Source organism: Primulina huaijiensis, chromosome 13 (assembly GCF_012295235.1).
Source record: "Primulina huaijiensis isolate GDHJ02 chromosome 13, ASM1229523v2, whole genome shotgun sequence".
NCBI lineage: Eukaryota > Viridiplantae > Streptophyta > Magnoliopsida > Lamiales > Gesneriaceae > Primulina > Primulina huaijiensis.
The window spans coordinates 16,710,975-16,735,154 of NC_133318.1; the positions used below are offsets into that span (position 1 = coordinate 16,710,975).

A 24,180-nucleotide genomic window follows, 5' to 3' on the forward strand; every position below is an offset into this window, starting at 1 on the left:
GCATGGCTGGAACATCGACAACGACGACTTTCATAATCAGGGACTAACTTTTGGCACATTCGAGTCAGTAGTCATGTCGTCAACAAATCACATAATGAGTATAACAAAATCTGTTTTAAGTTTGTTAGAAAAAGTGCTAACTACAATAGCGTAGAAACGAATTTGTAGAGATAAAACAATAATCAAAACAAGTGTAATGTTTACAGTATGACTATCGTGTAAAAGAAAGCAAAACCAAACCGAGGCCTGTAGCATGTACAGTTTCCTTAAAACAGATTCATCCCCTCCTGTATGTGCTTCGAGGATCGTCTTGGACGTCTGTTTCCCAGGATACAATAGAACAACCAGCAGTGACTTAGCACGAGACACTACTACGACGAACTGAAAACGTACCTTTACTTTATCATCGAGATTTAACGGAGGTCAAATGGAAAGTTAACAATATAAAATGCAAGAGAATGCTTGAAAGAGAAAAGATTTTCATGTACTTGAAATGAGAAAATGAACCCCACTATTTATAAGTCCCAAAATGCACACCAAGAGTCATGCAAGATTAATTAACTCAATTATTCTTCTCATTAACTCAAAAATATGAAGAGCCAAAACTCTTCAACTAACTCAAGAATGTGGAAAGTCAAAAGACACTCCACAATAATGAGCCATAACCAACTCAAGAATGTGGAGAGCCAAAAGGCACTCCCACATTCATGAGATATAATTTTTATTCAAATTTCCAACAATCCCCCACATGAATGAAAATGATACAAATCTTGGTGACAAAGTTCTACAGTTGAATCCTGCATAGGATAGGTAGGTGTTACCCTTTGAACCTTTCCTTATGAAATATATTTGCATTACTAGCTGATCAGTAGACATGTTGTCCTTGAAATGTTCTGCCGTTTATGTAAATTAAGATATACTTCACACAAGAATCTCCCTGATACTATTCAGTTCTCATGGTCGTGTTCGTTTTGGCCATGAAAACACTCCTGGTTTTGCGAGAGGGTCTAGAATTGAGCCCTGCAATTCCTTCGAAGCGGCCTCACTTCTCTCTCACATAGTTGATTCTATATTACTTCTCATAAGAATCATTAAAAGGCGTAAGCTTATCCTCAACATTCACTGTTTTATAATAGGAATGGACTAGGGATAACCCCCACAGTGATTCTCCAAATTAGTGCGATTAGGTTGTCCCATTGAACCTAGTTCTTGGGATCTCCAGTCAGCATAGGTTGGGTTTTCCTTCGCACCAATTTATTTTATAGGCTTGAGCTCTATTCCCTTTGACGATTTCGCAACTAACTCTCTGTTTAACCCCTTGGTCAGCGGATCCGCTATATTATCCTTTGACTTTACATAGTCAATAGAGATAACTCCAGTTGAGAGTAGTCGTCTAATGGTATTATGTCTACGACTTATATGCATAGACTCACCATTATATATTTTATTTTGTGCCCTTCCAATTGCAGATTGTCTATCACAATGTATACATATCGCCGACACTGGTTTTTTAATCCTGGAACATCTTCTAAAAAGTGACGCAGCCATTCAGCCTCTTCAGCACACTTGTCAAGAGCTATAAACTCTGATTCCATCGTGGATGTGGCTATTACAGTTTGTTTAGAAGATTTGCACGCAGTGGCTGCACATCCTAAAGTGAATACAAATCCACTTGTAGATTTTGAGTCTTTCATATCAGATATCTAATTTGCATCACTGTATCCTTCAATAACAGCAGGATATCTGGTATAGTGCAGCCCATGATCACGAGTGTATCTTAAGTATCTTAACAATCAGATAATTGCTTTCCAGTGTTCAACTCATGGATTACTCGTGAATCTACTTAAATTGCTTACTGCATAGGCTATGTCTGGTCTTGTACAACTCATAAGTACATCAGACTTCCAATGACTCGAGAGTATTCTAATTGAGACATAATTTCACCTCGATTCTTTGATAGATGTTGACTGGTATCTATCGGGGTTCTAGCCAATACAGAGTCATCATTATTGAATTTCTCAAGTATTTTGTCAATATAATGTGACTGACTTATGACTAGCCCTTCTGATGTTCTATGGATTTTAATTCCAAGGATTACATCGGCTAAGCCCAAATCTTTCATGTCAAATCTTGAGTTCAATAACTTCTTGGTGGATTTGATCATTTTATCATTACTACCAATGATAAGTATGTCATATACGTAAAGACATAAAATGACATATCCATTTTCAGTGTTTTTTATGTATACACATTTGTCACATTCACTGAATTTAAATCCACTTTCCATCATGGCTTTATCAAATTTTTCGTGCCATTGCTTTGGTGCTTGTTTTAAGCCATATAGAGACTTCACCAGTTTACAAACCTTATTTTCTTGTCCGGTCGCAGAAAATCCACCAGGTTGTTCCATGTAAATTTTCTCTTCTAAATTTCCATTTAGAAAAGCTGTCTTTACGTCCATTTGGTGTACTTCAAGATTCCGCAAGGCGGCAATCGCAAGTATCACAAGAATAGATGTTATTCTCGATACAGGAGAATATGTGTCAAAGTAATCAAGCCCTTCACGTTGATGGTAACCTTTAATTACCAATCTAGCTTTATACTTATCTATGGTTCCATCTGATTTCATTTTCCTTTTGAAAATCATTTTACAGCCTAGTCGTTTGCTTCCCGGAGGAAGATTTACTAACTCTCACGTATGGTTTTGTAAAATGGATTCCATTTCAGAATTGATAGCCTCTTTCCATAGAGGTCCCTCAGATGAACTCATTGCTTCCTTGAAGCTTTGAGGTTCACTTTCCATCATGAAAGTGATGAAATCCGGACCAAAGGATTTTTTAGTCTTAGTTCTCTTGCTACGTCTAGGTTCAATGTCTTGATCAAGCTCTTGTTCTTCATCAAGTGTCTCATATAATCTTTTGGATGAACCTGGCTCTTCCTTAGATTTGTATGGAAATATGTGTTCAAAGAACGAAGCATTTCTTGATTCCATTATCGTATTCTTGTGAATATCAGGTGTTTGAGATTCATGTACAAGAAAACGATATGCGCTACTGTTTTGAGCATATCTAATGAAAATACAATCAACAGTTTTTGGTCCTATCTTTACTTTCTTTGGAGTGGGTACTGCTACCTTGGCAAGACACCCCCATGCTCGCAAGTATTGGTAGGAAGGACTTCTACCTTTCCATAACTCATATGAACTTGTATCTTGCTTCTTTCGGGGCACCTTATTTAAAAGGTAATTTGCTGTTAGAACAGCTTCCCCCATATGTTCTGTGGTAAACCAGAACTTAATAACAACGCATTTATCATTTCTTTTAAGGTACGATTCTTTCCCTCTGCAATACTATTTTGCTGAGGAGAATAAGGTGCGGTTCTTTCGTGTTTGATACCGTGTTGAGCACAAAACTCAACAAATGGTGATTCATATTCACCTCCACGATAATTTCTTAGCACCTTAACTTTCTTGCTAAGTTGGTTTTCAACTTCACTCTTATATTGGACAAATTTGTCAATAGCTTCATCCTTACTTTTGAGGAGATACACATAACAAAATTTTGTGCTATCGTCAACAAAAGTAATGAAGTATTTATTTCCACAACGAGTTTGTACACCTTTTAAATTACATATATCACTGTGTATTAGATCAAGTGGTTCACTATTTCTTTTTGTTGGAAGAAAAAATTTTCTCCTTTTCGAGCTTTGGCCATGCTCGACAACATTTGCCTTGGCAGCAACTGGAGAAAACAATCGTCTTTTAGAACTCTTGTTGTCTTCCTTAATACGAAGTTGAACAACGAGTTCTTCAACATTCATCTCCTTTCATTTGTATTTCAAATAGATTTCGAAATCTTTCCAGGCCGGTGATAGCTTCTCAACAATAGCAGCCATTTGGAAAGATTCGTTCAAAGTCATCCATTCGACGTGAATCTCATAAAGAATCACTTGGATTTCTTGAACCTGACTGATAACCATTTTGGAGTCAACCATCTTGTAGTCCAAGACTAACAATAAATTTTTTTTTTTGGCCTCGACATCCTCGGTTTTGTATCTCCGATCCAGAGACTCCCACAATTCCCGAGTCGTCTTCTTTTCGCTATACACATTTTATAGCTAATCAGCCAAACCATTCATTTTCTACACAAGAAATATGACTGGTGACATGCATCAATAGCACTAGCTCTCTTAACATCTCCGTCAACCACAGCTGGTTTGGGAGCATCCTCGGTGAGAAACCTGGCTAGATTCAAAACAGTTAGATAGAAGAATATATTCTATTGCCACCTCATGAAATTTGAGCTGTCAAATTTCTTTCTGTGTATCAGCATGGCTGGAACATCGACAGCAATGACTTTCATAATCAGGGACTAACTTTTGGCACATTCGAGTCAGTAGTCATGTCGTCAACAAATCACATAATGAGTATAACAGAATCTGTTTTAAGTTTGTTAGAAAAATTGCTAACTACAATAGCGTATAAACGAATTTGTAGAGATAAAGCAATATCCAAAACAGGTGTGATGTTTATAGTATGACTATCGTGTAAAAGAAAGCAAAACCAAACCGAGGCCTGTAGCATGTACAGTTTCCTTAAAACAGATTCGTCCCCTCCTGTAAGTGATTCGAGGATCGTCTTGGACGTCTGTTTCTCAGGATACAACGGAACAACCAGCAGTGACTTAGCACGATACACTACTACGGCGAACTGAAAACGTACCTTTACTTTATCACCGAGATTTAACGGAGGCCAAATGGAAAGCTAACAATATGAAATGCAAGAGAATGCTTGAAGGAGAAAATATTTTCATGTGTTTGAAATGAGAAAATGAACCCCACTATTTATAAGTCCCAAAATGCACACCAAGAGTCATGCAAGATTAATTAATTCAATTAATCTTCTCATTAACTCAAGAATATGAAGAGCCAAAACTCTTCAACTAACTCAAGAATGTGGAAAGTCAAAAGACACTCCACAATAATGAGCCATAACCAATTCAAGAATGTGGAGAGCCAAAAGGCACTCCCACATTCATGAGATATAATTTTTATTCAAATTTCCAACACAAGCATATGCACGTCGTAAACAATGAAAAGTGATTTTTCGGCCGCGAGAGCGGTACCAAATCAAGGCAAACTCTGAATACAAGATATGACATCAATATAACAGGGGTCAAGGTCAATCAGTTAGAAATGACTCTATCAATATTTTCACTTTTGAAGCGCTTGGTATTTTTTTTGAGTAACAATTACGTAGCGCTACGGTTTGAATATGGAACCAAAATAGTTGAGTTACACTGTTATTAATAATAATTATTTTTGAAACGGTAGATGTTTAGTCTAATAATTTAGGAGTAGGTCTCTTGACGGTCTCAAGAATCTTTATCTGTGAGACGGGTCAACTCTATTGATATTCACAATAAAAAATAATACTCTTAGCATAAAAAGTAATATTTTTTCATGGATGACCCAAATAAGAGATCCGTCTCACAAAATACGACCCGTGAGACCGTTTCATACAAGTTTTTGCCATAATTTTAGAGTTTAAGCCAGAAAGTTTTAACACAACTCCATTGGTGAGATAGACGTGGTTAAATTGTTATTATTTTAAATTTTAATGTAACAGCATTCTTTCGGTTAATTAGAAACCAAACAACGGTGAACGAATAACAAAAAAGGAGTCGATTGAAATTAGCACACATCTCCGGTTTATGAACTTTAAATTGGATTGAAGAAATGTAAAAGCATGTGAATTTTATTTCTTGGCAATGGAAATGAAGAGCAATCATTGCCACAGTTCAATCAAACATAAATTCTTGAGATAAAAAACACATGAAATTGATTAAAGCCTGAGAGTTAAATCCAGGCCCGACTCATCCTCCTCATTTCCAGGAACAATCATCTGATTATTGTTTTGGACTCCAGCGTTTCTTCCGTGGACCGATCTTGATTCAGGATAAGCTGACAAGCCCTGAGAAACGGGCATGGAACTGGGACTTGGTGCCCCTTGATTTGGAAACTGAAGAGTTGGACCAATACTCGGAAGGTATGAATGCTGGGCCGTAACGAACTGGGAAACTCTTGGAACAGGCACAGTGGGGACAACAATCGAATTCCTCGGTACAGGCCCGGTCCATCCAGCAGAGTGATAACCACGATAATTTTCATCAAAATGGCGAGAAACGGCCTGAGGCAGGATTCTAGGAAGCACGGGACGTGCAACGTTCATTCCCTGATGCTGCAGCATTTGTTGAGAGTCTTGAGACTGATGATATGGACTTCTGATCTGGAGTGGCCTGTTCATATATTCATAAGATCTTTTCAAAGATCCTGGGTGGGATGATAGAGGAGAAGTCACCCTGGGATAGGATGAAGTCCCGCTTAAGTATCCAGCACCCGACTTATGGGCCTCAGACGCATCTTTCTCCAGGGCGCGCTCCAATTTATGGGCGTTCTGGTGCCCGCCCAACGACTGCTTGTTGGAAAACTTCCTGTGACAGTACTTACAAGCGTATTCGTCGACATCGTCCTGCTCAGCATTTGCCACGTCAGATGCCTCTGGCTCTACGGGAGGGACTTCAGCATCAGGCTTGTCAAGATTTTTTTCTTTAGCACAGTCCTGTAACGGATCCTGCACGTGGGGAGGAATTTCACCAGTATTGGCATGCGGTGAGTTGAATTCAAGATTCGACTCATCAAGATTTTCCCCTTTACTAGACTCATGATTTACCAGATCAAGCACGATTAGAGGGGTTTCATCCTTGGCTTTCGATGAGTTAACTTCCAGTTTCAACTCATCGAGATCTACCCCTTTAGGAGAATCCCTTGATGTTCCAAGAACGACATGAGATTGGTTTTCTTTGTTGGAATTCAATGAGTTAACTTCAGGATTTAACTCATTACAATCATTAGCCCCTTGAATACTACATCCACCAGGGACAGAAGAAACTCCCACCTTCTCTTCAGATTTCTTGCCCGAAACATTAGACTTGGCTTCACCAACAACCAAAGAATGATCCATTTCTTCACCACTTTTGCTCGAGACATCAGACAAGGCTTTGTTACAAGCAATGGCATTAGGGGACTCCATGGATAAACTATATTGCTAGAAGTAATTAATTTTTTAATTATTGCCAAAAGAAAGTGGTTTTTCAAGAGGAATTCACTTGCAAATTTATACAAGATGGATTTCACAATCCCATTTGCATGAAATCGGATTGCATTGTGCCAAAATAGAATAATACTAAAGTAAAAGGCCAACTTTTGTTGTAGGAAAATTAAAATAGTCGACTGCATGTCATCATGCTTGTTACCATGTATAGCATAAGTTTACAACTAAGTTAACGCAATTTTCTTATCCCTTGTTACTTAATAAACGTTAAGTCTCATAAATTTTGACTTTTGTTTGGAGAAGGGACAAAAATTGGTGTCTATCCTAAAGATTGCAGGTGTACATTATGGGATTCAAGGATTAAATTTAGCACTATCCAAACATATTTTGTACATTGAAATTTTATGGTACTTGATTTTTAGCCAGTGTATTCATGCTATTCCAAGTGTATGTTACACAAATTCATCCCAAAATTTAAGAGAAAACACAATAACTTCAAATGGATGGATGAAATATTTGTGGTTTAAGTAAATCCAAATGTGGGAAATTAGGGAAGTGAGCAATATTTATTTAATATAGACATAAAAAAAAATTGCAAGTATTTATTTCTTTAATTGTAGTTTTTTTTTGGTCCACTCAAAAAATTAAATAAATAAAAAATTTGTAGTTTGTGATTTCTTTCTATTATGTGCTCCGAGAGATAGGTGTATATTAACACAGTACCATTTTGTAAATTTATTTAAGAATTTGAAACGTAAATATTTTGTTTCTTATGTTATATATCTTTAAATATATAAGGTTGATAACTTAGATATCAGTATATTCAATTAGTGTTTAATATCAGTAAAATTAAGTTCGTTAATGAATTTGAAATTCATGCGTTTTGTCGCTATACGTTATATAAATCAAACGATATGGCTCGATTAACATCCATATATCCGATATCCGTTCAAGTGTTGTTGGTTTATAACCCCACTCGTTACTCCAAATGTGGCATAAAATAGATATAATTAACTTTGTTATCAGTTTAGTATCAATAGTATTTAGTAAATTAATTGAAGAATTTGAAATATAAGTATTTTCTATCATTATGTTGTATGTACGCATCGCCATGCATGTGCACAAAAAAACAAGCTGGGCAGTTTTAAAATTGTAAAGAATAGGAAATTCGAATGAGAAGTATTATAGGTCAACATTGACTTCGACAACTGATTATTGTGTGGAATAATATTGGAGTTGTCTTAACATGAGAAGATAGTCCAAACTCTAGAACGAGATAGAAATGAAATGTGATTTATATTGTAACATACAATTCTTTAAAATTATTTTTTTTTTCCTTTTTGATAAGATTTTGTATGAGAGTTTTGTTTTTTTAGAATAGTGATTTATTAAATTTTAGATTTGATATTTAATGTTTAAAATAATTTGTTTCTTAATGAAAGACTACATTTCTTATCTTGTAGAAATCTATTCAATGAATCCTATCAAGACGTTGATACAAGTCTATATATATTGAAGAATAATTGTTGTACAAAAAAAAAAGCGACAAGAGCGATATACGAGAGAAAAAAGCTGATATTCTGAAGAACTCATTAAGACGAAGCATTTCACTGTGTTGTCTTGGCGTGTCAAACATCAATACAAAATGTTGATTGAAGAATTGTTTTGTTGCTCCGAATTTCAGTCACGCAGATTGAAATTATTATGTTTTAGTTATTTTTATTATTGATATTATATGATGCAATTTACTTCGTTGACTTGTCATGGAATATAGTTTTGTTTCTTCATTATTATTGGTTTTGTAAACTCGATTTCCTTTCTAGTGATTATTTTAACCTAAGACATAACACACAAGTGTGTTCACTTTTGCATAATTATTTACGTGTTACTTTAAAAGTTATTTATTTGTGTTTTTATAACATTCCGCTGCATGTCATCACAGTGTATTTTAATATATGAGACAACATTTATATCTGATACACCCAATCCTTACCATTATGTCAAACAAATTACTTTCACTTAGTATCTGAGCCCAACTCTTGACGTTACTAAGTAAGATTCTGGTTATTTTTATTTAACAGGTAAAAAATGAACTAGAATAATTAATCAACAAAATAATAAAATCCAATTGCAATGACAAAGAAATACTGAATGCAATTTCTTTTTTTTTTTTTTTGCCTTGTGTTTGAACATATATATATGAGCAAAACTCACAAATAGAGATTCTATTTCAAGAACTTATGTAAAGGAAACTGCTTTAAAAAATTAAATTACACCGAAAATATCAGGAAACTTAAATAATATATTTTTCCAGAAGTTGTCATGGATCGGTCATGTTCATAGGTAAAGTTCGATTTTTTATGCACAATACGAAATATAACTCAATTTGTAGAAGAGTTAATTGACTGATTTACTTTCAATAATTATTTTGTGGTCGAATCAAAATGTTGAAGTGGACTAAAATTATATGTACATATATATACTAATAAAAAAATTGAAATCAGGCTCTTTTGGGGTGGCCCCGTCCTTGATCGAATCAGATTGAAGATCTGTATCGTAAAATTAACTCGTGAGACAGTCTCATAAATGTAATAAGAGAAATAGCAGCCACAGAAGAAAATGAAGGCAGAGGAAAAAGTGTGCTACTAGAAAACCTACCGATTATATAACCACTTTTACTTAGTTAGAAGAAGTGTAAATTTATAGTTTTAGAAATAAAATTTCCTTTCTCTTTGTTGGTAATTCGTCCATTGACGTGCAATATATGGTTCAAAATTCTTACAGATTTGATACAAAATTCGAGTCTGTAGCTAATATCTTTTGTAAATTAATTATGCTAATTTTGACTAAATTCTTCTCATCGCAAAAGATGATGCTGGTTTCCAGCATTCTTCCATGTATCACATAATAAATTAATGTCACTCCAACGATTAACTTTTTGTATTCAACCAGTATTTTTCAAGCTAAGATAATTATAATAATTATTATTTTTATATTTTTTGTAAAGTTGGTATTTGAAAGGTTGGTCATGGTATTTTGTTCGAATTTCTAACTACTTCCAATTAACAAGAGATGTAAAAATGAGTTAAACTCGTCGTGTCGGCATGTCCTGTGAGAACCTGACTTTCCAGCAGTAGCTAGCATTTTTGCAGCAGATAGCAAAATTCAGCAGCAAGACAAAAAGTTCAGCAGAAGCTAAGAATTCCAGCAGCAACTAATGTAACGACCATGGGCTATCCTGATCTTGGGCTCCCTTAGCTCAATTGGTACAAGGGTTGCTGCCAAGATCTATATGTCCAGGAGGTCTTGGGTTCCAATCCTGGGGAGGTACAAGCTCCAGTCCCTGGGCTTGAGATGTCCTATGAGTAATGGCGCATGGGAAAGCCCGTGAGGGAAAAGGCCCCTTGAGGGAGCCCAAGATCAGGATAGTCCATGGTCGTTACAATAAAAGGCGCTCAATTGGTACCAGGGTTGCTGCCAAGATCTATATGTCCAGGAGGTCTTGGGTTCCAATCCTGGGGAGGTACAAGCTCCAGTGCCTGGGCTGGAGATGTCCTATGAGTAATGGCGCATGAGAAAGCTGGTGAGGGAAAAGGCCCCTTGAGGGAGCCCAAGATCGGGATAGCCCATGGTCGTTACAACTAATATTTCAGAAGCTAGTATTTTTTTATCAGATATAATCCAGCAGCAGACAACATATATAATCCAGCAGCAGAAGAGTTCAGTAGTGCGAGATTCCAGCAGACAGTTACTGATTCAGCTTATGACTTGTAACTGAAACATTTAAACAAGGAATAAAGGCTGTTAATGTCAGATTATGGTCATTAATGGGGAGACTAACAGTGAGAATTTTTTCCTATAAATAGCACCTCAAATTTCTGAAATGGTGTTACACAAATCTTGAGATTATTACTTGAATTTTCGAGCTAAGAGAGTGCTGATTTTCAAGCAATAGAAACCAGTAGCAAGAACAACCAGATTTCCAGTAGAATTCAACCGAAACTCTAGCAAATTACTGTAAGTGGACTTACGTATAAATATCTTGAAATCAGTATTATAATTTCTGTTTTAAAGCACAATTTCTGAATGTTTGATTTCTTATATATGATTTTGAAGCACTGAAACTCCCTAGTGTACTAATGGTAGGAATATATATTCTGAACATATTTGAATTCTGATTTCTGATTCTGGCATCACCCCTCAGAGGAGAGAACATATAGGGGAGTGTTATCAGTTTATCTGTGATACCGTTGTCCCACATCTGAAAAATCAAATATTTAAAATGAGTTTATAATGGCTTACAATGGACTTCTATAGCAACTTGAATTAATCATTTTCGTAAAGCGAGGACGAATACGAAGTAGTTGCTATAGGGGCCCATTGTGCAGTCACGCAGGCGCGGGCCCGGACTCGGAGCGTGACATTAGCCATGAAATTAACTAACGTGCTCAGTGCTTACTAATTCTGATTTCTGTTCTGAAACCTGTGATTTCTGAATTCTGAATCCTGTTATGAAAATAAGAGTTTTCTGTATATTATTGTATTATTGTTTCTGTAAAAATGGTGTTTGAAAACTGAGAGTTATTCCCGCCCCTGCTTACTGAGTGACAACCATATCACTCACCCACCAAACCCATCTCAGATAAGAATACTGAAGAAATGTTAGAAGAAGAGGAGCATATCCAGTTCTGGGGCTGGTGATGAAGATCGTTGTTCTCAGTTCTGATTTATATTTTATATTCCGCGGCATCTGTTCAGACATTGTATTTTCTGGTTTTACATTTCCGCTGTAAAACATTATTATTTGAGTTGTATCAGGCAATGAATATTCAGTATTATGAATAAAAGAATGGTTTATGAAATTCTGTACTTCTGAGACTTGTTGTTATCGAATGTAAATTTGAGAGCAACGCCGGTGTCGACCAAACCCGTATCGGGGCGTGACATGTCTATCAAATAAAATATGTGAGTTGAGTTGATAAAATTCAGACACACCTAATGGCAGGTTGAGGTGGGTTGCTGGTTGGCCCGTCCCTCCCCATCAAATTCAACAGAAAAATTGAAAATTTCCACTGGGTCGGCCTGCCCGCATATAAAATAGGTGGATTAGGTTGGAAAAATCTCCACCCGCCAAAGTGCAGATCTTTCCGCCCCCATCACACCTAATGGCAGCATGCAGAGGATTATGGGTCGATCCGCTCGCCAGCTCGTTTTAACAATACCACAATTCACTCACTAATGGGTATTTAAATAAACACAAAACTCTATGAGACTGTCTCACTTTTCAATTTTTAAAAATAGACCTCCTACCAGATCGAACCATGAAAAAATATTAATTTTTATGTCAAAAATATCATATTTTACTCCAAATATTGACCGGGTCAACAGGTCTCACAAGAAGCATATTCTTAAATAAATAACTCAAGTTATATTTTGTGATTATTTTGATTTTTAGATGTTTTATACAGAATTAAGATCAACAATTAAATTCGAATTCCAATTGGTTGTTTAATTAATCGAGTCGATTCTCGAGCTTTTCGAGAAGACTCTATAAATATTTGATTTGTCTTCGAATTTATCATACTCGAACATGTTCGAATTTTTTTCGAGTCGTATCCGAGTCAAAATTATTTAGTTCAATAGTTCGCAAGCCACTCGCGAACCTTAATATTTTATTAATATAATGTAATTACATATACATTTCAGATATTTCGAGTTTTCGAACATTTGTTCTTGAAAAAGTTCGAATAATTTTAATATGTTTGAAGATTTCGGGCCAAACTCGAAATCAAACTTCATTTTTTGCCTAACTCAAGCTAAAATTTTAAAAATAACAGAGTTTCGAATCGAGCTTAAACTTGAATATACTTGATTCGAGCTGAATTCGGGTTTTAAAATTTTACTAATATTCGTCTCAATTCGATTCGTTTACACCTTAGATTTAATACTCGATTTATTTATATGACATTATTTAACTCCGTTGATTGAGATCCAAAATCTTCATGTATCATATATGTAACAGCGTCTAATCCGTGATATATATTTTTTGGTTATATTTTTAAAGGTTTTACCAGGAATATCATATATTCTTGGTTTTGTTTCTTATGAACAAATTTTAACTGTAAATTTAATATAAAAAATGTATAATTTGATTAATTATGTAGTATGATAAATATATTCATTTTTGTTATATTTTTTATTACAATAGAATTTGAAGTCGTTACTCTTGAGTGTCATCGGATTAACGTAATAACATATAAGTTAAGTTAGACATAAATTACACAAGACAAATGACATATTCATCCGAAAAAATATTAATAGAAAAAAATATTGATAAAGAATGTAACTCTTCACTGTTAATAAAATTCTCACATGTTTCACCAACTCCAACTTTTGAATAGCATGTGAAGTATTGTAAAGTTCTAAAAATTATTGTGTTTGGTTAGCATGTGATATGGTAAGCGGAAAAACAGTAATTAGAAATTATATTGTGAAAAATAAGTTTTTTTCACCTTAAAATTAAGATTTTATTATTAATTTCACGAATACGTATTTTGTGATATGGTTTTATAAATTTATATTCATGAAACGAGTTAATCTGATCTATATTTATATAAAAAATTAATATAAAATAATATTTTTTCAACTAAATTGAGTTGAGGCCGAAGTTTTTGTATTTTCCTTAAATATGGTTTCAAAGTTTTGCTCATGATATGTTATTTACATCAGTAATATATAATCCACTCATTATATAATACATGTACTAATTTAATGAATTATAATCATCATTCAATTATAAAATATGAATAAATGACTATGATTTATGAATCAACAAGTATATTATATATTGATTTTTTGTAAACATAGTATACTATATCTATACTACTACATTAAGTGTGAGAACATGATAATAACTACCTAGACACCAAATTTTTTTTTCTAATTTTATCCTTATATGATATTAATATTTCATTTTTGTTTTTTGTTTTTTTTTTAAATTTCAACACACACTTTTATTTTTATTTCAACAATTCAAATATCAATTTAATCCCTCCATAATTTGTCAAATTTCACTTTAATATATCTATAATAATAAAAAAATTGTACACACGCATCGCATGTTGATAGTAACTAGTATTGATAATTATATATTTAATATATGAAAACACAAATGATGTGTGAAGAGCATAGTTTCCAGATAAAATCCCAAAATATTACTCCAATATTGTCGGCTTTCTGGAGCTGGTAATCATATCAACCCGTACGCTCCCATCTCCAGCTCTATCCGCAGATATGGTAATCCATTTTCTCTCCCTCTTCATCTTCTTGATTTCACTCTACTTGTACATATTCTTTTTCCATGAGAAATCCAAGAAAATAACATACGGATTCATAAGCTACCCGATCGTCGGTTCTCTGCCGGATTTCCTCCGCAACCACCACCGCTTCCTAGACTGGAGCACCGAAGTATTGTCCAACTGCCCCACCAACTCCGCCGTCCCGGGAAAGTTAACGGCGTCATCCATGCCAACCCGCAACTAGTCGAGCACATGCTGAAATCCAACTTTGATAACTACCCGAAAGGCGAGCGCTTCAGGACCCTTCTCGAAGATTTCCTTGGAGGTGGAATCTTCAACAGGGATGGGGAATTATGGAGGATTCAGCGCAAAACGGCGAGCTCTGAGTTTAATACGAAATCCCTCCGGAATTTCGTCATGGAAAATGTAACTGTGGAGTTGCAGAGTCGTTTTATCCCGATTCTTGAAACGGCCGCTGAGGAGGATAGGGTTCTGGATGCACAATACATTCTTGAAAGATTTGCGTTTGATTACATCTGTAAACTTGCGTTTAATGTTGATCCAGGTTGTCTGGGCGGAGATGGAACCACGGGTGGGGAATTCATGCAGGCGTTTGAGGATGCTGCTACGCTCAGTTCCGGTAGATTTATGTATGCTCTACCAAGATTATATGTAATTAAGAAGTTTTTCAATCTGGGATCAGAGAAAAAATTGAAAAATTAGTTGGATAAATGAAAAGAGAAGAAGAGGAAGATCGAGAAGTTGTAAAGGTAAGTGAGATGTCTCAAATATGACTTGTCCCATATTGAGTTAATAACCAAGTAATGTCTCCTTACGAAGCTCCAAGTCTCCCTAACATAAATTAAGTTGGCGCTCGCAGTGGGATACTAGTTTATCTACACTCTTGATCAGAAATCATCGACTCCAAAGAGCCAAACCGTTGAATATCCACTGCTAGGCACTGGTTCTTGTACGATGAATTTAGCCACAATATAACCGACCAATGTTTCAAACATATTGTTCTTCGATCATAGACAATTTTAAAAGTTGATTGTGTACGGGAATATTTTTATTTACCATTTCTATAGATTTTTATAGTAAATTTCTCAAGAATGGGAGGGAAGATAAGTATTATTAAACTATTAAAGGAGATTTCTTCTATAATTTTTTTATAGGTCGGATTGATTCGAAAATCCGGACAAATTTTTAGTCTCATAAAATTTTTTGTGTTTAGTCGTTTAACAATTTAAATATTAATAAATAATACTCGATGATCCATAATAAGCTAACGAGAGAAAATTGCGGAATTCATAAATAAACATGGCAAAAATTTGTGTAAGACGGTCTCACGAGTCGTATTTTGTGAGACATATATCTTATTTGGGTCATTCATTAAAAGTATTATTTTTTATGTTAAGAATATTACTTTTTATTGTGAATATCAGTATGGTTGACTCGTCTCACAGATAAAGATTCGTGAGACCGTCTCACAAAAGACCTACTCAATAAACATTATGACCTAACACATAAGAGAGAATATGCTTATCATCACAATGAACTTCACATATAGGCTTCGTCTGAGAGTTCAAAATGGAGAAAAAAGAAGAGATTTGAAAGGAAAAAGTTAAAAATGATTGTATTTAGGAGTTCTCAAGGGAAATAAAAGAAAGGAAACCAAGTGAAAAAGTTATTCTCCACACTTCAAATATTTTCCTCTCAAAATTGAGGAAATAGACACGTGATAGGAGGAAAATTCATCATTTTCTTTTCTATCCTCGAGTCCAAAAAAAATAAGGGAAATTGGACTTCACTCCCCAGCCGTCGTTTTTTTTTGTTTTCAGTCCCTGGGTACTTTTTTAGTACCTCTTTTTCACATGAAGTGTACCACATTTCTACATGAAATGTACCACAATTTGTATGACATAGTACTACAATTTTGTGGGTAGAAAGTGAACCAAAATAAATGTTTTGATTGGTGATTTTTCACCAACTTCCCCAAAAAAATACATACTTTCTCTCTCTTCTTTTGTTTTTTCTTCTTTTGTTTTTTCTCTCTCTACCAACTTCGAAATCAAATCCTAATCCTATGTTTGGAAGCAAAGATTTGTAGGGATTTAAATTTGTAAATCTTGGTTTTAATCTTTTGGTTAGTTTTAATTTTAAAAATGTAATTGGATTTTAAGTAGTTTAACTGTATTTCATTGTGTATAAACAAATATTCTCAAAATTGATCAGAATTAGATTTGAATAAACCTAAAAAAATATCCATAACAAAAAAAATTTAATTATTATCTTTCTATCATCTTTATATGTCATGGTTAGATTAAATGATAAATTTATTTATTTTTTATGTTGCATATTTTATTATTAAAATTTATTCTTATAGTTGTTATGAATATTTAATAATTCTTTATTCAATAATATTTTATTTTTTATTTATAAAATTAGGATATTGTTGAATATTTAGTTTTAAAATAATTTATTTCGTAGAATTTAAATTTGAATATTTATATGTTATATTTGATTATTTTATTTTAATAATTCATTTTGTGTTCATTAACAGTAGTTAATTAATTATTAATTATATAAGAGTTTATGTTGTTTATGTAACACAAATATGTAATTGAAATAATATAGAGAAATATATGATAAAATTAATTTTAATTTTTCAGTTTTTTAATAATATTGTGAATAATATGTTTTAAATATTGATTTATATAAAAGATAATTAAGATTATTTTAGTAAAATTTTCAAATTCAAATCTTGTTTTATATAAACAAGAAATGAATTATAAATAGAATTTTTAAATTTCAAACCAACACAAGATGAAATTTTAAATCTATGGATTTCTAAATCCAATTCTACTTCCAAATTCAAATCCAAAATTTTAAGCATCCACAAGCCTCGTTTGAAAAGAAATATTAGAATTTGTTTATCTTATTTACGAACATAATTCAAGCAACTACACCCAGCAAACACACAAATGATAGATCAAAGAATACAAGGTATATATGAATTTGCTCACTTAATAATTGTAAAAGACAAACTAAAATGGACAATGATCTCCACTGGGATATCAAACTTAACTTGATAATTGATAAAAGGATAGAAGGAGTGGAGAATGACATGAAATCCAGCATAAATATTCTTTAGATTGTTGTACTTTTGACATTGAGATATATTGAGTGGTTTATCTCAGAGTCAGACCATGTCTTACAAACGAAAGGAGAAGAAACATATTTTTGAGATCTGGTTTGGTCCGATGGTGCACGTGATGCAAGTAATTCTTGTTTAAGCCTTATGTCTAACTCTCAACGAATCACAGTTTAGCAATATAGCAGTGTCCGAATAAGAAAAGCAAATGAACTATGTTCAAAAGTAAACAAACCCCTTAAACTCTTATGAAAAAACCATGACAATAAAAGTAAGTTTTAGGATTGTTTCTCTAGGAGTGGTTATAATACTGCTGTACAATTCGGGTCAGGAATTTTCGGGACTGGATTGGGGATGGGTCTGATTTTAGGAAATTTTTCAAATTTTAAGTTAGATGGTCTCTGATGAGAATATTAGTAGTTAATTTAATATTTTAAATAATGAAAAGTATATATGTCAAAAAAAAATTAAATGGGATCATAATGCATAGTAACTGGTAACTGAATCTTGAAATTGGCTTCTTAAAAATGACACTTGAATAATCAAGAATCCCTCTACTTATTACATGAATTTCCCACAAAAACTACGAATCTGCGGTAACTTGAAAACATGTCTAGTCTAGATAATTTCTCGCCAGCTCCATTTCTTTATCTCCATTGGGGATTGATTTTCTACCATTATCAGACTCAAGATCTTCATCTGTTCCTTTGATTTGATCAGTCATCTCTTCTATCGGTTTATACTTGTAAAACCAGGCACACAGCACGTAATATATCGAATTAACCACCTGTATCCCCGTCACAAGCCAGTAGTAATTCTCCAACCGTCCCCTGTTAAGATTCCTATCTGGTAGCCAGTTCGCGCTTGGTCCCGAGTACTTGTGAACTAAAGCTACCATTAGGGTGCTAACGTAGTTCCCGAATCCTATTCCTATCCAGTTTAATGCAGACGCAGTACTTCTCATGCTTTCCGGGGATTGGTCGTAGAGAAATTCCATGTGGCCTACGGCGTAGAAAATTTCGGCTAATCCGTGGAGGCAGTATTGTGGGAGCAACAAGAAGACACTGATGGGGATTATTGCTGCTGGTTTATCGAGAAGATTGTTGTCTAATGCAGCTTGTTTTCGCCTAATCTCGACTAGTGCTGAGGCAACAGTGGCGAATATGTTGATCACGAATCCAATACCCATTCTTTGAAGGTATGTGATTCCTACTGGGTTCTTCGTAAATTTTCGAGAGAAGGGTACGAATAGATGCTCGTATAGGGGGATGCCGATTAAAAAAGTCAGGGAGCTGAATATGGACATGCTGGCTGGTGGGATTTGAAACGAGGGAGATAAACGTCGGTTCATGGTTCGAGCTTGTTGAATGGTGAAGCTGACCTGGTGGGACTGTGCAGCTACTAGAAGTATGTAAGCTGACCAAACAGGCATCATTCTGATTATGGATTTGAGCTCTTCAACTCTTTGGACTGTTGCTAGTCTCCATAAATTCGGCTGGTTCGGCCCTTTCGTGTCGGATTCGGATACAACAGCAGCACGATCGAACCACCTGTACATAAAGAAGCAAGATATAGGCAACCCTTCTTGTCAAAGTACTGAAATTTCCGGCAGCCTTTGCTAGAAATTTCAAGCTCAAAAGCTCGATGGCATTCAAATTCAACAAATTAAACCCCACCTGTGAGTCATAGATCGACCGGGGAATTTACTTCTGTAATTAATAGTCAAGATGCGTTGGGCCGGAATTGTTGAATTAACCGACCAAAACAAATTTTATCAAATACAAAGAGGATTATGATCCATGGCATAGGCTGAGGGAGGTGAGTATAAGGATTAAGGGTTGTCAATGTGTCATACCTCGAGTAAATGAAAGAGAGCCCAACAATAACATTTTATATATAGTCTAAACAAAATTGAACTTATAATTTAGCATCTTACTTGAACTGATTCGAGTAGAGGAGCCTCCCGGTGGTCGATATACCGGCATCCAAATCTCTGTTTTCGTATAGGGCATTTGGGTTATCTGGTGCAATGGCCTTACGTTTCCTCACAGCAGCAACGATTACCTGTGTAAGCCTAACGAATGGACTCCCGGCTGGTTTTATTTTTCGGTATAAGGAGGAGCCGAGAATGAAAGCTACAACAGAAAACGCCATGGCGATTGTCGGAATCCCGAGGCCCCAACCCCAGCCGATGTTATCTTGGATGTAAACTACAACTGTCAGAGCAAGAAAAGTGGCTACTCCCATGCAGAAGTAATACCAGTTGAAGAAATTCCAGCTCCTGGATTCTACTTTGGATTTAGACATGTCGAATTGGTCGGCAGCAAACATGACCACACAAGGCCTCATCCCACCGGCACCTAATGACATTAAAAGAAGGGAAATGTACAGAATCCATAGCTGTTGGCCGGAGGCCTCCTTGCAGTCAACCTGAGCAGGGCATGGCGGCGGCCGTAGCTGAGGCAGGACTGCCGAAACCGTGAGGGTAGCCATTCCCTGTTACAAAGCATTTCATTTCGGTTTTATTTGATCTACTTTTGTTGGTACTTTGCTTGTATATATATTGCATGGATACGGATGTCATATGACACTACATGGTATGATGGTAATGAGATGTATTGTACGAACAATTGGGAGATTTGACTGTTTTATTTCTAAAATAAATATTTTCCCGAACAATAAATAAAAAAATATTTTTGAATGCATAATTAAATATATATGTACGTATGTTTTTTTAAAAAAAAACAATTTAAGAACCTGCCGTCACTATTTTTGGTGTACTCTGGATAAACTCAAAGTGTAGACGCAATAATTTTCAAACCACGTTGACCAAATATATCACACTAGACAAGCCATGTGTGACGTACACAAAGTTGGGATGGCAAAGACAGCCATAGATTGAATCTCTAAACTCGTGGTATATATATATGTGTGTGTGTGTGTGTGCTAGTATGTGTGTGTATATATATATATGTGTGTGTGTGTGTGTGAGTGTGTGTGCGTGCGCGCTAGTAGCAAAGCACGTGAGAACTTGAGTACATTATGAATATTGATCATAAATTTACAAACGCATGTAGAAACATAATTTTTCACAAATTATTCAATAACAAATATTATTTCACAGTTTATTTATCATTTTAAACAACCATAGTTTAGTTTCTTCAATCTTTTTCTTGCATGATTTTCGAATTTTTCAGTATCTTTTTCATATTTTTATTTATTTTTCCTGCTTCTTTATTCGATTAAATTCAGCAATCATATCATCATATCTAATTTTTATGTTTCTTTTCGTCGTCGGATTTGATTTTGATTAATCTCTTTGATGCTTGCGTGTTTTTTCCTGTGATCTTCCTATTTTGTTTATTTGAGTCGTTCATGCTTTGAGTCTAAATCCATTTTATTTTTCTTGTTTTTTTGAAGTCTCACTCGGTTTCTCCACATATTATATTATATCTATTTTTCAATAGGATCATAATTAAGTATATTAATTAATTGTTAATGAGAAAAAATATATACCTGAATTTTGAAGTATAATGAGGAAAAATGGAGTAATTAAAATAGATATGATGTATATATTAATTTTAAAATTATTGATATAATTACTTGAAATAAAATTTATGAGAAAATATATGAAATTTCAAGAGCAGAAAATACATTAGGAAAAAACCCTTTCAAGATAAGGGATGTAGATATATATTTTATTAGGGAGGCAAAAAAAATTGAAAATAATTCATCATCGGAAAAGTCCAAAATATAACGATATTTTCTTCCTTTAAAAAAACTAATGGGACACCTCGTAATTTTTAGGTACAAATATTAATATTTAAAGTGTTACTAAATGTTTTTTAAAAATTTAAGTCATAACATCATAAAATATGAAAAAATATGCATATATTCACATAATTCAAAAACTATTTTAGAATATATATATATCACACACAAAATATATATAATCATTAAAAATTAATAAATAGCAAAACAATATTTATTGTTTTGAATAATGTCGAATATAACAAAAAACAATTAAGCAATTCTCACTTTATTTTTAATTAATTTTGCTGCATTTATAAGTCTACATAATAGTTAAAATTGCCATAACAGATATAAAAACACTTTTAAAGTAGTTAATAATGTCAAATATTACAAAAAAAATGAGAATTGATAGAGAAAAATGATGAGAGATTTCAAAATTTTCAATTATAATTTAGAATTTATGATGCATGGTTTGAAAAAAATAAAAAATTAAATTAAATAATTTATTTTGTTTAGTGAAACATTTTGTCAAAGAAAGTTTTCTTGAATAATTTTCATCAATTGTTTGACTTAATGTATTTAAGAAAAATTTCAAATTCAAAATTTATTATTAACTTAAATTAATGTAAAATTAATTGAGTTATGATAGGAATAAATATTATAGGATAGAGCGTTTATCGCTTTATCAAAAGTTATAAGTTATGATAGCAACGCTTAAACGTTAACTCAAATCTTTTAAAACGTACAATAGCTCAAGATTCATGTTTTGATTGCTCTATCCAGCATGCACAATTATTGTACCTCATCAATTGCGCTCTTTGCAATAAATGAGAATCGAACTTATGACATTGGCTTTGATACCAATTGTAGGATCAGACATTTGTCGTTTTACCAAAACTATAGCTTATGGTAATGGTGCAACTCAAATATTTTAAATGGTATAGTAGCTCAATCGTCATGATTCGATCGATGTATCCAACAAGGACAATTATTGCACTCTAACAATGTCAGTAATTACATTAATTGCAATCTATGAGCATCGATCTCATGACTTTGGCTCTTATATATATACCAATTTTAGGATCACACACTTGCCGTTTTACTAAAAGTTATAACCGGGGTAACGATGCAACGTTAACTAAAATCTTTTAAAATCGTAAAACAACTCAAACGTCATATTTCGATTGTTCTACATTTCATAAACAATTATTGCACTGACAAATATGGTATGGATGTTATTTTACATTCTAGAAATCATTTCTCTAAATCAAATTTATATATTCTCACTAATTAAATAATTTCATCGAGCACAAAGTAATTTTAATTACTAATAATAATTTAAACACAAATATTAATTGTTGGGGTGATCACCCTATGTCTTCACATATGCTCTATTAAGTTGCAAACATAGTAATAATGCACAATGAATTGATAAACATAACTTAGTTAATTTAATAAGTGAGTAATATTAAATAACAATGTTGTTGTTTTGAAATGTTAAAAATAGTTTTTATATATATAAATTCATCATATATAATGATAAATTAATTAATATGTGGAAGAGAGAAAAAATTGTTTTTTATGTATGTAATTTCATCATATATAACGAGAAATTAATTAATAGGTTGACAAGAACAAACAAGATAACAAATCAATATATTATATATGATGATGTCGTAATAGAATAATGCTAATATAATCATACTTTGTATTATGTTTAGAACGCAATTGAAAATTGGATAACAAAATATATAATAATAGAAATTTTAATTTTAAAAACATTATTATCTAAAAGATTATCATAATACATAATGAATCATAAGTGAAATCACTAAATGATTGAATAACTGTTTATTTAATTATTACTTAAATCAATTTATTGTGTTGAAAAATAATATTTAAAATGTGTGTATTGAATATTTGAATGTTGAATATTTGAAATTTGAAAATTAGGTAAAATTAGGTGTTGAATATTGAAATTTGTGTGTGATGATGAAGGTAATGATGTAATTTATTTTTGGATTATTTTGTAAAAATTTTATATAAATAGATCTCTCATTTGTGAAGAAAATCACAATTGAGTTGAGAGAAAAATATTATAAAGTGTGTAGTGTGATAATTTTGAGAGTTTGAGATTTTTACTTTTTACCGTAAATTTTTACTTTTTCACAACAAGTTATCAGCACGAAGCTCTAAAAGTCCTCCATATTTTTCCAAGCTCCAAACAGAAGAAAAAGGTAACAAAAGTAAGAATATTTATTTTATTGTTTATATATTTACTATATAATATAATGTTATTATAAATAATAAAAATAAATTTTTCAAAAAACTTGTTATATAAATCCTGGGAGGATGTTAAGACGACATCCCACACTCTCGGTAAGGAATACGACAAGTATAAAAGTCTATAAGGTTTTTAAACAAAATATCTTATGACACCTCATTATAATATTGTGATATGATATACATAATTATTTAAAACATTACTAATATTATATACACCATATTATTACCATAAAATTATACAAATACATACATTTATTTTCTTGTACACAAACGGTCATAAACGGTAACAAAACGGCTAGTTTTTGCCCTATAAATATGATCTCACAAACACATTCAATCACTCCAACTTTCTCTTCTTCTCTAAAATTATTCTTCATCAAATTTTTGAAGAAAAAAGAAGATGGCTTTCACAAAGTTATTTTTAATTATTTTGGTTATAATACTCACGAATCTTGTACTTATCGGAGAATATCCTCCTCATGTGTTTTCTTTATTTTTACGAATGCTTGTATTTGTTGTTTATCCATTACTTTGTATTGCAATATTCATTAACTAATAAAATGCATCATAATTTTTTT

At 33.2% G+C, this 24,180-nt stretch overlaps 1 protein-coding gene across 3 annotated transcripts in view; it reads right to left on the reverse strand.

Moving 5' to 3' along the window:
* Nucleotides 1-16,407: 16,407 nt before the first annotated feature.
* Nucleotides 16,408-24,180, reverse strand: part of LOC140991780 (protein NRT1/ PTR FAMILY 3.1-like) — a 14,173-nt gene continuing 6,400 nt past the window's right edge. For 2 of the 3 annotated variants that reach the window (XM_073461941.1, XM_073461943.1), the window contains 2 exons: nucleotides 19,500-20,059; nucleotides 18,065-19,113 (listed from right to left, as the gene is read on the reverse strand). In XM_073461941.1, coding sequence (XP_073318042.1) covers nucleotides 18,177-19,113; nucleotides 19,500-20,059 — 1,497 coding nt within the window. In that variant the 3' untranslated portion in view covers nucleotides 18,065-18,176. Of the gene's footprint in view, nucleotides 16,494-18,064; nucleotides 19,114-19,499; nucleotides 20,060-24,180 lie in introns of those variants that run through there. The other variant, XM_073461942.1, reaches the window with a different exon arrangement.